Genomic DNA, 16,129 nt, shown 5'->3' with positions numbered 1-16,129 from the left:
CCAAGTCGCCGTACTTTTGTCGGCCGGAACAGACCAGGGGCAGAGGGGCTAACAATGCAAAAATCCACACTCCACACGCGATCACCATGTACCTCTGTTCCCGCCGCTACCTATGAGATACTTTACGGGCGTACCTAACTACATGGGAGTTGCTGAATGAAGGTACCATACTGACTACTCCGTACTTACTCTTAACTACATTTATTGGCCGTACTTCCAAGCACCCAACTCTTTTGCTCTTTTTCTTCCTTTCCCCCTTCCCTTCCCTGTCTACCACATCGTACTGAATTCATCTTGTTTCCTTCTTGCCACAGCATTATCCTGTAATGATGGAAAATTATTTACCTCGTAAGATGCACCTGACCCCATGACGGACCAAAGGCCTGAGTTTCGGCCGGCACAAAGAACCCCCCGTGAGGACGCGAACTCGAGAAGAGACCAAAGCGCAAGAATGCGCGCGTGGGGATTCCCCGCCTGCCTGAGTCCATTTTCGTCTGGGCATCTCCTACGGCCCCCCTTGATTTTCCAATCAATTCTTTACGTGATTTTTCATTGAGGGTGTAGAGCGGTTGGGAGGAAGAATGGATGTTGTGGCAAGTCAATCATGAGGATGGCCGATCGAGTATACGTTGCCCATTGCGAGGCCCGTCCATATCCGAGTCATTTTTTGAATCCATGGGGGGCCAAAAAGGATAAAAAAGATGCAAATTTTTACCATAGAGAGAGAACTGTTTTCTCTTTTTTTCTTTCTTTTATTCTCGTCTTTTTCGCCCATTGTTTTCTGGGGATGATACTTGTCTCTCAACGGCGAGGCATGTTCCAACGGCTGTCCCACCCTTGCGTCGACGGGACAGAGGCACACGAGGGCGAGTCATCGAGGTAAAAAGCTTCACCCTTAGCGAGGAGTCCTACCTACATGCTGTCGCTCTTGAAGAAAAAAGCAAATATAAAACAGAATTAAAACAGCCCAGGGATTAGCTTACAGGGTCTACCCTGGAAAGGAGGATCGTTAACATATTATGTATGGAGCCCTTCTGTATGTGTTCGATTCACTTCCTTCTTTACCCCCTCTCTTTCAGGAGGGACTTGCTCAGGTGGCTTTGAAAATACCAAAGCATCGGGTTCAATTAGTGTCGGGGAAGCAGAACAAAAAGACAAAGAGCTGTCAGGGAAGTTTCGGGCCGCTCCCGATTAGCATGGGTTCGCAGCTAAGGAAGGATCCTTTGTATGGGGATGGGGTAGTATTTACTGGATCCTGGTATACCATCAACTACTATAACTATACAAGTACAAAGTAACTATGGCACGCATAGTTAATAATATAGCAGATATAGTAATAGCATCGAGAAGGGATGATCGTCCGATCAAGGATAACGTGCTAAACTTGCCCCAACCGCGAGTCAGGAGACGGTCGGACTGAGCCGAGGGCGTCAAGTATGCTTGCTGACTACCAAACTGCAGCCTGCTAATTCGCAAAGGGTATGATTCCAAAAAGGTAGAAAGAAAAATAGAGAAAAAAAAAAAAAAAAAAAAGGAAAATGGGGAGGGAGAGAGGCAGCGGAAAATGCATCCAATTTGCGGCCAGTGCACTGCATGTAATAGTTCGGTTAGACTGTACAGTAGCCCCGGCCAAAAGTACACGATGGGGTTCAGCTCCACTCGCCAAACAGTCCTGTCATTGAGTCCTGAAGTGGCTTTTAGTGGAAACCCCTCGACGTTGGTCCAGCCCCATGCTGGTCCATGCTTATGCTGAGTCTCCTGTACTGTAGTACTTGGAGTTGATAGTGGCCATAGTTCCCATTAGAGCGACCAGGTAGAAGATGGTCCATTTTGATTCTTTTTGGCCCCCATCCCGTACAGGACTCGTAACTATGGGGCCCGCTCATCCGTCGATTAAGTTCCCATTTCGCCTTCTGATGATGCGGTGCTTTTGGTCGGCCACTGATAAGTGAAAGAACTGCAAATTCTCATTAGTTCATTAGTACGGTCGAAGTGAACTCTTGGACCGCAATCAGGCCCGCGATGTACTTGGTATAAATGCCTCTGTCTGGCGTTACAGCTTCTAGAAGCGCATCCCACCTAGGAGGCTTATAGTATTCAGCATCTTTGGAGACTACTACTAGCTATACGGAGTCCTTAGTGCTTAGTATTAATGGGACTTCTGTACTATCGTGATCTGCCCCCAAATCCCGGCCCGCACTTTGTACCTTGTCACCACCATGACCCTGTCAACTCCCGTAATTAACTAACTCCTTAGCTTTTCTTCGTTCAACCCGACGGAGATCTTCTGCTGTAAACCCCCCCCCCCCCCCCCCCCCCAAAAACCGAGTAATTCATGAATATGATAGACAGCAGCAGAGAAAGGGCCCGTCACCGTTGACGATCATGACACTGACAAGCGCTGCAGCAAGATGGAGCCACACTGGGCCCATGCCGGGCGGCGCTGATTTGGTCGGGGAAGCAGGGGGTCGTGCGTCCGCGCGCCGCAACTCGCCGTAAAGAGTAGTCGAGAGATTCCTTGGCCACCCCCAGCCCTGATCTGATTCTGAGGTCTGTGGTCTGTGGTCAGTGGAGGAGAAGGAAAAAGAGGAGAGAGATGGTATCGAGTCAAGTTGTTCTGCGGCTGTTACAATGTTAGTACCAAGTATGATACAGGGCTTTGTTGAGCTTTGGGTGAGGATCGGGGAGATAGTCTGGAAGAATACATACAATATTGATAATTATAGTAAAATAAAACTAATCAAGATTATGATGATGATTATTATTTGTTTCTTTTTTAAAGAGGGGGATTGTTAGGTGCAGGGTTTCTTTAGGGGAAAGGCGTTTTGTCTGGTCGGGGGTCTTTTTTTTCACGTCTGTTTTAGGGAGGAGTCTTGTCTTTTTAGGTCTTTTTGTCCAAAGTTGCCTGGTGATCGCATTCTTCTCTGCACTCTGCATTTTGGCACTGGGTTTCCGGCCTTTATATTATTATTGCCTCTTTATTGTTTCCTTATTTCTTATTCCTGATTCCTGATTCCTGATTCCCTATTCCTTATTCTTGCTCTCTCTTATTCTATCATTTCTCTTCCGGTACTCGTCACATTTTGCCTTCCATTATCGACATCTCCTCCTCCTCCGTCCAGGCCCTTCTCGTCCCAATTTCGATATTACCTATTCCTACTTGACAGAGTTTCTCCGACTGATTGGAGATCTTCCTCTCAATTATCATTTTTCCTCCGTCCAACATCTCCGCCTTCAATCATCTGCAAACCACTTTCCATCTTCCCCCAATTCCGACTGTCATCATTATTATCTGCTTGTAAACTTTCCTCCAACTTCTTCCTAACCGATTAATCAAGAGGGTCAGTTCGTCATGGACTCGTACCCTCCACCATCGTCCATGACCCTCTCCCCTCAATCGCCGCCCGTCGGTCAACCATCGACCGTTTTCCGGCCCCGCCGATCCGACGACTGGCACGAGTATCGCGAAATCATCGAGCAACTCTACCGCAACGACCAGCTTAAACTGCGTGATGTGAAGCGCATTATGGAACGGGACTACAAGTTCTATGCCTCGTATCGCTCCTACTTTCCTTGATTTCATTTCTTTTTCCCCCCTTCCCTGCCGAACTTTATAGATCCATGTCTATGGTCATTGTCATATGATATCTTCATATGATATATTGCTTCGTATTTGGCTTGTTTCCAAATACTATGGAGCTGACTCCTTACCCTGTTGCCTGTTCACTGAATTCGTTGCATACTTCTTTTTCCCCGTCATCTACATTAACAACCAGAGTACCCTAACATTCCCGATCTCGCTGGCAGAGAAAAACAGTACAAAGACCGCCTCGCCGCATGGCATGTCCGGAAGAACATCAAGGCTAAAGAAGTCCACTTGATGATTCGCAAACAGCAGAAGCGCGCCGCCCGAGGGAAGGAAACTGCCTTTCGGGTAAATGGGCAAAATGTTGATCCCAAACGCATTGCACGCTTTCTTCGCCGCTACGGTAATTCGTGGGACCGGGATCGAGATCAAGATCGAGATCGAGATCTTGAGGATCAAAGTCCCGAGCCGAGTATGTTTATCATATCCGATTGATGGCAATAAATCTGACCTAATGCTAACAATCATCTTCAGAAACCCCATCTGATATGACTTGCTATACGCCTGAACCAGAGGAGAATGCTGCTACGCCAGTCTCTCCGCCAGACATCCAGTCACCTACGAGGGAGACATCGACGTATCCCCTCGGTTACGGTAAGCATCGTGCTTTCTTTCATATCCACCTCGTCAAGGGGGTATTCTATGAAACGAAGTTAACCGTACCAGACCCTACCTCAATCGACACCCTCCCAGATCTCATCATGGACGATGACCACCACACTTACCCACTACACATGCACCCCAACCAGCCACGGCGAACTTACCACCCCTCAGAGTCTACCCTGCAACCGGTAGCCCATCAACTCATCCATCAGCACACACCCTGCCCCATCCATCAGTCAACCATCCACTAGTCCACCCAGTACCACACCCGGTCATCACATCTTCCCAGAATACCGACCACCATCCACCCGTGGCGCTCCCACTGCCTGGATCCTCGACGCAGCAGCATCGGGGCGGCATGAACGGCCCGCCGGAAATGTTTACGCATTCGAGTAGTTATGCCAGCCTGGATGCGTTTCAGAGTCGACTGGGTGAATTGCAGAACACGCTCAACGAGTCCATGGCGAAGTGGGCACGTGAGCAGGATCCTAACCAGGAGATTCCTCATCATGAGGGATTGGGTCTGTGATGTGATGTGATGTGATGTGATGTGATGTGAATGGAAGTTCTGGCTATTCTATTCACGCCGATTCTATGGTCATTGACTTGTTCTATTGGATCGGGTTCTGTGTTGATGTGATCCTTCTATGATGTATATGGCCCGTCTTCATCTTTTTCCCCCTGCCCATTTTTCATCTGGAGCGTGTGTGTGCTCTTTCCGTTTTTGCCCATTTTTTCTCTCTTCTCTTCTCTTCTCTTCTCTTCTATTCATTTCTTGTCTCATTGGCCCTCATTGTCACTTTCGTTTTCATTCTCATTCTCATTCCCCTTGTTCTTATTCATTCCCCATTTCCACTCATCACGTATCCACGCATTTCAGAAACAGGGAAGATCGAGAAAGAAAAAATCATAGCAATGGCGTTTTGTTCTCCTTTTTGTCTACCTGGCGCTATCCATCCATCTCCTTGGCTTGGCCGAGTTTGTTCCCTAGAGCGGGAGGGGGGTCCTGGTTTGATCGACTCTGCTGCGTGTGGCACTACTGACTCCATCCACCATGTCTCCCGCGTATATTGATCGATCCGGATCAAGATCAAGATCAAGATGAAGATCATCCCCGCTCCCCCATCTCCATTCCCATCTTTACTTCACATAAGCGCTGCTGCTTCGTTTCGACATCTGTTTTTATTGATAAATTTTGCACTGCACTGTCGTGTGGTGGGTTTAAGTATAGCTTCCATAGAAGTGCATATTTGGGTTAGGTCTATACAGGATATCATCATGTACCATGCTCCTTCATCAATTGTTGTTTCACCACCGTGACTGGGCCAGTCCAGACTCTAGTACCCTAGGTCTGCTGCCATTACATTTATCGGTGATAGTGCTATTGTCATACTTCCACCCTCGTCTTCACCTCCTACCGCAATTAGTCCCGTTTATGAGAGCTTTATCGTATAGCCAACTAGAGGGTGCATCCTGACTCTAGACTACATCCATTCTGGTGTGATCTGGTCAGCTCATCCTCCTTGGCAGTTCTCCTAGAATGTCTAAGTAGGGCATTAAGTCCCGCCTAGGCAACCTAAACCCCTATCCCAAACCGAGAAAGGGCTTTGTTGACCATTCGTGCTTGAGATATACTTGTATGAAAGGACAGAGGCGTAGTGACCTAGGTCTCATACTTTGCAGGTCATTCATTAGTTTCGAGTATTTACACCGATAAAATGCAGCCCTAGGGTGGTAAGAAAAAGAAATATATCACATGTGTGCTACCTATGTATGGAGCGTCTGGGATACCACCATCTACTCCGTAGATAGCCCTACTTAAACTACCTAGTACCGGGTAAACAAGCCTTCTACGTTACCATAAACTCTCAACAAAAATCATGGGTTAAATTCCCATATGTAAATGTAGATTGAAATGCGCCCAATAAATAGTAGATACAGATAAATCCAAGAGTATGACCATCGCTAAACCAGTCCCGATCCCAAAGAAAGGAGGACATAAAGGAAAAAGATAAAGAAAAGAGATTGAGAGGAACACAAACAAGAAGAGCCCAGACGCTCAAGAAGGAGGGTTCATGGGCGGTGGGGTGGATGTGGGTGTCAACATGACTGGATCCGTAGATCGTCAAGAAAGGGGTTCAAGACTGTAGCGTGCGCGTGATGTGGAGGTATATGTATGGGGTTGAGCGGGTGAGAGGGTCGTGAGTGAGAAGGTAGAGGTGGGAAAGCTTTTGGCGTATCCACAAAAAGACGGAATATCAAGGGCAAAAAATGGGAGACGATATCATCATGGTTCATCCAAACATTTTTAAGTCCGACACTTGGGCGTAAGGTCTATAGCTCAGGAATAGAAGTTGCTCTTCTGGAAACTCTCGGGGGAGATGTCTCCCATCTTGCCCTTGAGCTCGGGTGGCTGATCACCAACCGGCTTTGAGAGTGATGACAGGCTCTGCGTGCGCTCATTGGCGGCGCCGCTCTTCATCGTACTAGTACGGGTGGCGGGCTCGCTGCCTGCCGTGATAGCATGTTGTGCCGGGCGCCGCTGGATAGTCTCCAAGTATGGGCCAGGCAGGTAACCAACACGGCCATCACGGGCGCGGCAGCGCCACCACTCCGAGGCATTACCCATGGGGTCGGACTTGCTGAGGACGGCAACAATGTCGCCCTTCTTCACTGCAAGGTCGATGCCGTTGCTCTCCTGAGTCTCGGGGGAGTAGTCATACAGCACACGGCAGAAGTCCAGCTTGGCCGGGTCCATGGCTGCGGACTGAGGCTCGCCGTTGGGGCCAATCAGCTGCTGGCGGCGCTTGGCTTCTTCCTCCTGCGACCGGGCCAAGGCCTTGATAAGCTTGCTCATCAGGTAGGGCAGGCCAAAGACGGCAACCAGGAACATGAAGAACGGCTTCTTGGATGGCTTGGCCGGGGCAGGCGAGCCATCGGGGAGAGTGGCGGGCGCGGAGCGACCACCCATGAAAGCTGCAAAGGCAGCAGGCGTCAAAGATGTGGCATCTGCGGGAGGAGGCCGACCGGTGATCTTAGCGATCAGGGTTCGGAACCACCGAATGATTGTGAAGATACCCAGGGCTGAGCCGAGGGTGTTGCGCAGATTACCAAATTGCTCTGCGACCGAGACCATTGCTGCGAAAACAGTTAGTACCACCACTCCAGCACATCTGGTAAATGTGACATCGTTTTCAAGACTTACCAAAGAATGAACTGTGCGTGGCCATATATGTGCTCTCAAGCATCTGGGCGAAGCCACCGAATGCCCCGACGATGCTCTCAATCATCTGGAAGGTGGCCTGTGTGCTTTGACTGAAGGAGTTGGTCAGGCTGTTGGGGTCATTGGGATCCTGCCCAGGCATGCCACCGTACATCCCTCCCATGCCACCCATGCCACCATACATGCCTCCCATGCCTCCCATGCCACCGTACATCGACCCCATTGAGCCAAAGCGGGAGTACGGAGACGAGTAGCCGCCATAGCCGCCGTATCCCCCGTAGGGTGTGGTGGCTCCAAAGCGCGATGCACCGTAAGGGGAGTAATTGGAGGCTGTCGAGTTGACGACTGAGTTGAGAGTGCTGGGACGGGAGGGCAGGTCGGGGACGGAGGAGGTGGTGGATGTTGCGGGGTTGGCCGTTGAAGGCGAAGTTGTAGTAGTCATGGCGGTTGAGGCAGCTGGGCTACCAGCGATGGGGGCAGTAGACAACGCGGACCCTGCGCATTCCCTCGATGTTAGTAAACAGAGGGGGTTTAAGATGGGATGGACGATGGTCAATGGCGGCGATGACTCTGGGGGTCACGGGGTCACCGCTCAACGAGAGACGCGAGGATAGAGAGAAGGACTCACCAGCAGCAGCACCTGCTCTCTCCCAGGGTTTGGGAGGCGACACCGACGCCATAATCGGGAATCAACCTTGCATCGAGTCCAGTCCAGACAAGGAAATTGAAGGGGGGGGGGGGGGGGGGGGTAGATGATGGAGTTGGACTTTGGGACTGGGGGTGGGAGAGTGGAGGTGGATCGATGATGGGGGGAGGCGGAGAAGAAGGGAAAAGTCGACTTCTCGCAAGTCGCAAGTCGCATGTGGCCGGCAGTGGAGAAGCCGAGGATGTCGGCGTTTGCCGACGCCGGGGAAGGAGTCCTTTCAGTGCTTTAGTCAGCCCAGTAGCCCTCGGCGATGGAAATTAATGGACTCGGTCACGTCGAGTCGTCCCGAGGCAAATTTGACGATTTTATCAGGACTACTCCGTATATGATATCTTAATCTGAATCCTTCTGCTTCATGTATTTATTCTCGAGACTTCCCCCGCTGGAAATCTCTGCGGTGGCAAACTCAAAAGTGCCTGGTCTCTGGGCCACGACTGGCCGACCGCGGCAAACATTCCGAAGGTCAGAGCCACGCCGGAAAAGGTTGCACAGAAAGAGACGAAAGATACGGGCAAGGAAATTAAAAGGCATATATCACTTAATATTTGAGGCAGATACGTAAATCAAATAGCATGTTCAAAGTCAACGGCCAGAGAATATGAATGGTTCAACTACTGCGAACAATTCGATTCCGAGAGCTGTCTGCGCGAGGAAGACCTCCCTTAGTCTATGGTATAACGACAAGCAAGTCCTAGAAGCCGAAAGGACAGAGTGCAAATTCAAAACGAGAGGTATCAAATGGATGAAGAAGGTAATGCGCCCGTCGTCAACGTCACTCCAAAATAAACAAATAAACAATCAAGCCGATATCAAACAAACCCATCTTCCCAAACGCCCGAGTATAATGATCACGTGATCGGAGGTGCTTATGTACAGAGAAACCAATGCTGATGCAAGTGATGTATAAACTGGAATCACAGTTCGCTGTGAGCCTTGGCTGGGGGTCGTCGAGTTCCCTCAGACCCGGGGGCTTGGAGCTTCCAAGGGCGAGGAGGCACGGGTAGACCCAGCCAGAAGGCCCAGAGACGCTGTCCTTCCCACACGGCGATTTCGATTCTGCAGAAAATAAGTTAGTAAGTGTGTTCACAATTCTGAAAAACCTCATCCAATGCTCGGATCACACGTACAATGTCCGAGGAATATCCAGCCAGCTCCGCAGGACGTATGCAGTCACGTCCCAGACCATATCAAACTCGGTCTTGATATCGTCAAAGGCAGAAGCATCCGGCTTCCGGGGAGGACGTTGCCACGGAAGGCGATCCGCTTTCTCTCGTCCGTAGATATAGTCACCCTCGTCATTCTCGTAATAGAACTGTCCAGTGCCATCGTGGAACAATTTCCGCGGTTCTGTATCCTGATTCTTGGCCTCGGCGTGATTATGAGTCGAGGGCGCCGAGTGTCGAAGCGGGAAGGCATTCTCATGGCCGGCCTCCAGAGCTTCGTGGAAGCTACGCGCCGCAGCGATACTGTGCGAGATGCGACCCAACGTGTTGATCAAGGCTACCAGCTCCGTGCGGCGCAGCGGCGGGTTCTCTCCGTTCTTGGTCTCATCGTACTCGAAGAGGACTTTGAGGGCAGTTCCATACCCGTTCACCTGCAGCTTGCCCCAGAGTCGGCACTTGTCGCATCCCACGCAGTCCATCAGGCGGCTGACGTTGCGGAAGCGGTTGCGGAAGTCTTCCTTCAGTCCTTGAGTGCTGGGGTCCTGGAACATCAGGTTCTCGTCAAAGATCTGCGGTGGCCGTGAGAGAACCTCGGTGAGCTGGTTGATTCGCTGCTTGGTCTCCATGTCTTGTTCGGGTTCGCTAGTGCAGAATGTGTAGCCTTGCAGATGCTTACGCAGCTTGGCAACGGCGCGCGAGACCAGGGCATAGTTGAAGTACATGTTGGAGATGCGCTCCGGGTGCTCGTGCAGCCTCTCCTTGTAGCACTGCATGTTGGGGTGCCACTCGCCGGTCGTCTGGTTGAGGTGGTCCCAGCAGAGATGTGTGGAAATGGAGGCATGCATTCCGCTGATAAGCCGGTGGAAGACACGCTTCTCCAAACACTCATTATCCAAGGGCAATCCATCCAGTCGCTGCGATTCCTTTTGCAGGACGTTGCGGAAATCGGACACGGCCTGCAGGCCGCCCAGGGGGACGTTGAGCGACTGTTCCTCTAGCTCCTCGGCCATAGGCTTCATGAAGCAGTTCTCACGGTAGATCGCATCCCACACTTGGTGCGCGCCTTCTCCTGCATATCCGGTGAATCGCTCCGGGTTGTCCACTAAGCTCACATAGTCGCCCTTGCCGGCGGAACCCTGATCCTCCGGGACACAGTAATCACGGTCGTCACATTCGTCGTCGTACTCCACCACGCAACTCTCTCCAACACCTTCACCCAGCATACCCTGGAGCGGGCGCTCTTTCGGGCGCTCTGCCTGGACCTTGCGAGGCGGGTGGTTCGCCTTGGGACCTTCCAACTTGCTCAATTCTTCCGACCGCCAGACGAGGGGGATGTCTTCTTCGGAATCAATCGTATTCACGGAGCACGCGATATTACCGCACATGCTATTTGAGTCTGACCAGAACGGACATTCTTTATTGAAGAGGTTCAAGCGGTAGTAGGAGAAGAAGTCGGTTTCGAGGGTGATTGACTGGAGGAGGGTGTAAATTTCATCGTTGAGTTTGTTGATCGTGCCGTAGGAAACACACGCGTCGGACACCATCGCTGATGGATCGATCTATATGAAGGAAAGAAAATGACCATGTCAGTATCCCAGAAGCAGTAACTTGGGGGCACGGACGTCACAAAGTGGCCTGCTAGCACTTACCGCGCATTTGTTCATCGTATCCAGGCCCGTTGAGCCATGACTGCTGGCCGTCGCCAAATTGGAAAAGGCAAAGACTGCGGCATAGAACAGTCCAGCGGCTGACCGCATATTGCCAACCATCAAGAGATTGTGGCTATGGCTCAGACTGAGAGTAAAAGGGAGCGTCGTTCAAGAAGGATGCGGCGACGGAAGAGACGCAAGGTGGCGACAAAAGAGCGCAGAATCGGCAACGGTCGCAATGCAAAAGAAACGCAGTTGAACAGTTCCGGAGTCGATCCAACTAAATCGCAACAGCCTGAAAATGTCCACAGGAAGGGTGTCGAGCGGTCGAGTGTAATAATTAAAGAAAGAATGGACCAAGACAACAAAGCCAAGTGGACAGACTGGCCTTGCCCTTGTCCTTTCAGCAGAAGATCGGCCGATCCGTCGTGCCAAGAAAATGCCGTGGTCTGATCGTTCGGAGGCTGCTGATTGGTCACTCGGTCTGGGGCAAAAACGGCTTTGTCAGATGGTCCGATCGTCAATTCTCCAACGATTTACAACCCAGGCAAAGTACAATTCCAGTATTCCTACTGGTAGATTGCGATTGAGTCGTATCCGGTCGTACGAGTCTAACAATATGTTCAGCCGGAATCCGTGAGGCTTACTCTGTCCCAACCCTGACAGTGTCACAGATCTCAATCGTCAGCGTTGGGTTCCATCAGTGACTAAATCTATTTATAAGCAGGACGGAGGCCTCGGATATCTATTCGGAATCACTCTATTGGCGAAGAACCAGGGGCCGAATCTTCGCTTGGATACAATTGCTTACGTGACTTGAATAATTTGGCCTTCAGAAAGTGTCTCGCAAAATTTTTCGGGTGTTCCTGACTGTATGATCTGTATCCCTTCTATCCATGATCATTGCCCATGCGTTGAGTATTCCAGCTTGCTGAATACTAGCCGGATTATTTTCGTCAGAATTGATGAAGATCATCGTAGCGCACAACCAATTTGAAGTGTTATCTGCTTGACAGGATACCGCGACGTCATTCGGGGAAACGAGTTACCTTCCCTGGTTAGAGATCAGAAGATTCAACCTCTGAGGTCGTAGGCTACCAGGGACGTGGAGGGAGATACATTCAAGAGATGAAATCGAGTAACAGGTTTGACTCGGACGCCAGACACGCTTTCAAGCAACCATCCATCCCCTGGCCAAATGGCAACAAAAGGAAAGACCGAAACACCGCCGGCAGTTAGATATCACCCCACCCCCTACATGATCGAGGGGTGATCTCCTACATGATCGAGGGGTGATCTCTCAACGGCGATGAATGATGGGCTACCAGACCCAAGGGTTACATTTTATTGAGACCCATTTTAGGTTAGTTTTGTCAGCCGCACGGTTGTGGCACGATCTGGCTTTTGGCTTCCACGCGGCACGTTCTTTGTTCGAGAAAAGAGAGAACCAAAATATAGTCAACGCTACCCAGTCATAGCCCAAAGTTGTCCCAAAGTTGTTAAGATCTACTCCTCCTCTAGGTTCTCGGAAGAATCCCTGTACTTCCCCGGTACTCCACAATGTTCAAACTAAGTCTCTGATTATCTTGCTCTTGCTTGAACATACTCGGGGAGCCTTACCAACCGTCATAGAGGGCCTCTAAGAACTAGTCCTCCATGTGACCATCCTCTTAGCTCAGTTAAACTTGTTAGATTAGCAACAACCTCGTCCTGTTCTACATCTTAGACCCCTCAGCCCTTCTAGAATATCTTTAACCCTCATCATAATCCCTCAGTTAGTCTGTTTCACTAAATTTTCCTTTTTCCCCATTATCTCTGACAAAATTTTGCCCCTAGTGAGCCTACTATATTCGTACCGTGTCGTGGTTGGCAAAGCCTTCCACACATACTTTACCGAGAACAGCTATTTGGCAAACCTCGGACTATAGACGCGGCGGACGACTATCAGTCAACCATGAATATAATCTTTCCCATATTGCTGTCTCCGATGCAGCGGAGGCCTTATGATGGTCAGTCTCGGGCCACAGTGGCCCGATGCCTCTCATAGCAATCAAACAGGGAATGAATTTTTCAACAGTCAGTCTTCTCGCGACAGGAGTCGTCGGTGTAATCGACTTTATCGCTACAATCCCAGCTATCCTATACATGGACCGCTGGGGCCGCCGCAAGGTTCTGATCATCGGAGGTATCGGTATGAGTATATCCCAGCTCATCATCGCCACTCTCTACGCGGTATACCAAAATTCCTGGTCAGAGCATCCCGCAGCAGGCTGGGCTGCATGCACCTTCGTGTGGGTATACATTGCCCACTTTGCATTCAGTATTGGCTGTGTTAATTGGATTATTCCGTCTGAGATATTTCCTCCGGCTGTGCGTGGGAAGGCTGTTGGGTTGGCGATTGCTTCGAATTGGTTGTCGAATTTTATTGTGGCATTGATCTGTCCACGGATGTTGGAGGCAATCACGTTTGGGACGTTTTACTTTTTCCTTGCGTTTTGTCTTGTTTTGATTGTTTGGGTGTATTTCTGTCTTCCGGAAACTAAAGGTACGATTTATTTAAATTTTGGTCTGGTGGAACATACTTATTTGGTTCATTAGGTGTCTCGATGGAACAGATGGATAACATCTTCGGGGGAACTTCAGCTCGGGAAAATCTCCAGCTGATGGCTGATATTCGTAATGAGCTTGGGTTGAGTGGAGATGAAAAAGTCCTCGGCGGTATGAAATTTGAGGGTTCAGATGCTGGTCATGTTGAAATAGTATCTCGCGAGTGAGCGTTCCAATATGGTTCGGCTCGAAGATCTATGTAGATCACATCCGTTTAGCATGTATTCAATTTCAAAACAACCTCTCTCCTCCCTCAAGATCCCTCCCCATCTCCATCTCCTGTACCCTCCCCTCCCTCTCCCCGACCAAATCCTGTCCCGCCTGCCACAAAACATCATACCCCAACCCTTCACTCAACCCCAAACACTTAATCACAAACCCAAAAAGCTTCCTCTCCACCTGCGGCGCATGCCTCGTCAATCCATGATCATCACCAGGAAAAAGCTTCATCTCCCGATCCCCCGCACCCCCATACTGATTAAACAGCGTCTTCGAACAAGACGGTGCAAGGACATGGTCCTCTTCACCGTGCAGCAGCAGCAACGGCCGCGGACTAAGCGCAAACACGCCTTCCGTTCTGGCAGTCTGCGAGGCGACTGTCGCGACCCCCGCGACGCGGGTGGGTTCGCGCGCTGCGACGGTGAAACAGGGACTTCCGCCGAAGGACCAGCCCACGATGACGAAGCGCGTTGAGCCGAAGGTATCGCGGAGATAGTCGAAGGAGGCTTGCATGTCTGCGACGCAGTAGGGTGTGCGTGCGGGTTCGCGGTAGTCGAGTCTTATGCAGGGGATGGAGAGGAGGAGGGCGATTTTGTCTGCGAGAGATGGGTAGATTCCTGCTGGACCGGAGACGCCGCCTCCTGCACCGGAGACGAGGACGACGGCGCTGGGGGGTCGGTTGGTTTCGGGGGTGCTGCGAGGTTCGTGGAGGATGGCGGAGGCTTCGTGGTTGAGGGGGTCGGTGACTTTGATGGTGATGCGGCGGGCGATGGAGGGTTTGATGGCTTGACGGTCGACTTTTGGGGGGTGGAAGGGGCCGAGGGTTTCGAGGGGGTGGTTGGGTTGGTAGTCTGTCATTTTGGAATGAGGGTTATCTAAAATGCGTAGAATGAGAGAGGTTGCTGGTGAAGACAGTTTTTTTTTTTTGATTATCGCTACTACGTGTGAGGCTATAATGCGTAAAGGCGATGGGCTGCTTGCTGGGTAGAATGCTGATATCAAGTTGACGCTGGAAGGCAAATTCGACAAAGAGGCAAATTCAAGAGCCTCAAGAGGAATGATGGCATCATGAGATTTTGAAAATTGAAATTTCTTTCATTCGAAGAAACGATTCGATTGCAGTGGTCTGTAAGTACACAAGATTCCCTATCCGTAACGCCGAGTTCCCTATTAAACACCTAAGCAAGAGCGCGGTCGAAGCCGTCGCAAACAACCATTCAACAGATAAGAACCAGAAAGATCAACCCAGACCAGATTCCCAGTACCCCAAACACCTCATTATCAGGGTCTCGTCCGTGAAAATTCGTAATAGAGAAAGCGCATAGGTCGTCATTGAATCATGATATAAGAAAAAGAAAATCAAAGTCAGGTCATAAAACAATGTTGCGAGCACGACTATGCGGTACTCCGCCGCTTCTTGTTGCGGCGTAGACTGAGTTTCTTCTTCAGTTGAAGGAATGGGTTGGAGATGGGGCGGTTGTAGAATGGGTCATTCTTGAAGTCCTCGTCGGTGAATTTCTAGAGGGAGTCAGCAGGTTTATTCCTGAGTTTAACTGTAGCGATCCTACGTACCTGACCGGGCAGACGCATGAAAAGCCCATACTCATCCATCATGTTCGATCCCTCTTCGTACTCGTATGTCTGTCCATCCCGATCAGTTGCGCCGGGAGGGAATAGGCCGTGCCATCGAGCGGGCGATGGCTATGCAAGCAGTCGATAATCTTGTCGCGCGGTGTAGCGCGCAAAGCTTCTTCATTCGACTCTCTCACTGCCTCGAGAGGACTGTGGTGGCTAACGCGATTGCGCTCAGGGCAAACTGCATCGTATGGGCCCTCGTGGTGATACGAGTAGGAGGTCACATCGTCCAGCTCATCGATAATATCTGGGTTCACCAGCTGTGAGTTTCGCGAGTATCTCTGATGGGAGTGACGGCGCTGGGTTCCCGAACTCTCTCGCTGGAACCTCGGGTGCACCGGCTGGTGCTCGGGAGAGCCGGACCACCAGAGAGAATCCATGGAAACGGTGGGTACAGAGGGGAAGGATTCCGAGAGAGATCGCTTGGAGCGCGAGTGCGAGTGCGAATGTGAATGCGCCGACGGTGCGGGGGACATGTAGCGGGCATAAGGGTTGTTGCTGCCCAGAGTGGAATAGCTCGATCGGCGATCACGGCCATGCTGGTGATTGTGTGGATGATGTGGATGATGGCGCGAGGCCATCGACATACAGTCGACCGCAGCCATTGTTGCAGGTGTGTGTAAATCTTTGGCTGAGACGGGTACTGCAGAGGAGAAGATAGGGAGAAGAAAGAGGGGG

General features: G+C 50.7%; 6 protein-coding genes across 6 annotated transcripts; 2 read left to right on the top strand and 4 right to left on the bottom strand.

The window, feature by feature from the left end:
* Positions 1-3,352: 3,352 nt before the first annotated feature.
* On the top strand, positions 3,353-4,778 carry N7458_004974 (Clr5 domain-containing protein; the record flags this gene model as incomplete). Its single annotated transcript, XM_056908356.1, has 5 exons — positions 3,353-3,555; positions 3,808-4,058; positions 4,121-4,240; positions 4,313-4,421; positions 4,442-4,778. 5 exons carry the CDS (start codon positions 3,353-3,355, stop codon positions 4,776-4,778), a joined length of 1,020 nt encoding a protein of 339 aa, XP_056766974.1.
* A 1,812-nt stretch (positions 4,779-6,590) lies between these two features.
* pex13 (peroxin PEX13) lies at positions 6,591-8,152 on the bottom strand (the record flags this gene model as incomplete). Its single annotated transcript, XM_056908355.1, has 3 exons — positions 6,591-7,387; positions 7,455-7,967; positions 8,101-8,152. The coding sequence occupies 3 exons, from the start codon at positions 8,150-8,152 to the stop codon at positions 6,591-6,593; spliced, it is 1,362 nt and encodes a 453-aa protein (XP_056766973.1).
* A 940-nt stretch (positions 8,153-9,092) lies between these two features.
* N7458_004972 (ER oxidoreductin) lies at positions 9,093-11,110 on the bottom strand (the record flags this gene model as incomplete). Its single annotated transcript, XM_056908354.1, has 3 exons — positions 9,093-9,234; positions 9,306-10,900; positions 10,991-11,110. 3 exons carry the CDS (start codon positions 11,108-11,110, stop codon positions 9,093-9,095), a joined length of 1,857 nt encoding a protein of 618 aa, XP_056766972.1.
* Positions 11,111-13,051: 1,941 nt separating this feature from the next.
* Positions 13,052-13,764, top strand: N7458_004971 (Major facilitator-type transporter ecdD; the record flags this gene model as incomplete). Its single annotated transcript, XM_056908353.1, has 2 exons — positions 13,052-13,535; positions 13,589-13,764. The coding sequence occupies 2 exons, from the start codon at positions 13,052-13,054 to the stop codon at positions 13,762-13,764; spliced, it is 660 nt and encodes a 219-aa protein (XP_056766971.1).
* Positions 13,765-13,828: 64 nt separating this feature from the next.
* Positions 13,829-14,674, bottom strand: N7458_004970 (uncharacterized protein; the record flags this gene model as incomplete). The annotated part of the gene is made up of 1 exon (XM_056908352.1): positions 13,829-14,674. One exon carries the CDS (start codon positions 14,672-14,674, stop codon positions 13,829-13,831), a length of 846 nt encoding a protein of 281 aa, XP_056766970.1.
* A 537-nt stretch (positions 14,675-15,211) lies between these two features.
* N7458_004969 (uncharacterized protein) lies at positions 15,212-16,056 on the bottom strand (the record flags this gene model as incomplete). The annotated part of the gene is made up of 3 exons (XM_056908351.1): positions 15,212-15,334; positions 15,389-15,517; positions 15,586-16,056. The coding sequence occupies 3 exons, from the start codon at positions 16,054-16,056 to the stop codon at positions 15,212-15,214; spliced, it is 723 nt and encodes a 240-aa protein (XP_056766969.1).
* Between the last annotated feature and the right edge of the window lie 73 nt (positions 16,057-16,129).

This window comes from Penicillium daleae, assembly GCF_028827525.1.
Source record: "Penicillium daleae strain IBT 16125 chromosome Unknown utg000005l_segment0_segment0, whole genome shotgun sequence".
NCBI classification, from domain to species: domain Eukaryota; kingdom Fungi; phylum Ascomycota; class Eurotiomycetes; order Eurotiales; family Aspergillaceae; genus Penicillium; species Penicillium daleae.
The sequence above is the reverse complement of the archived record's forward strand: the minus strand, read 5'-3'. Positions and strand labels throughout refer to the sequence as shown.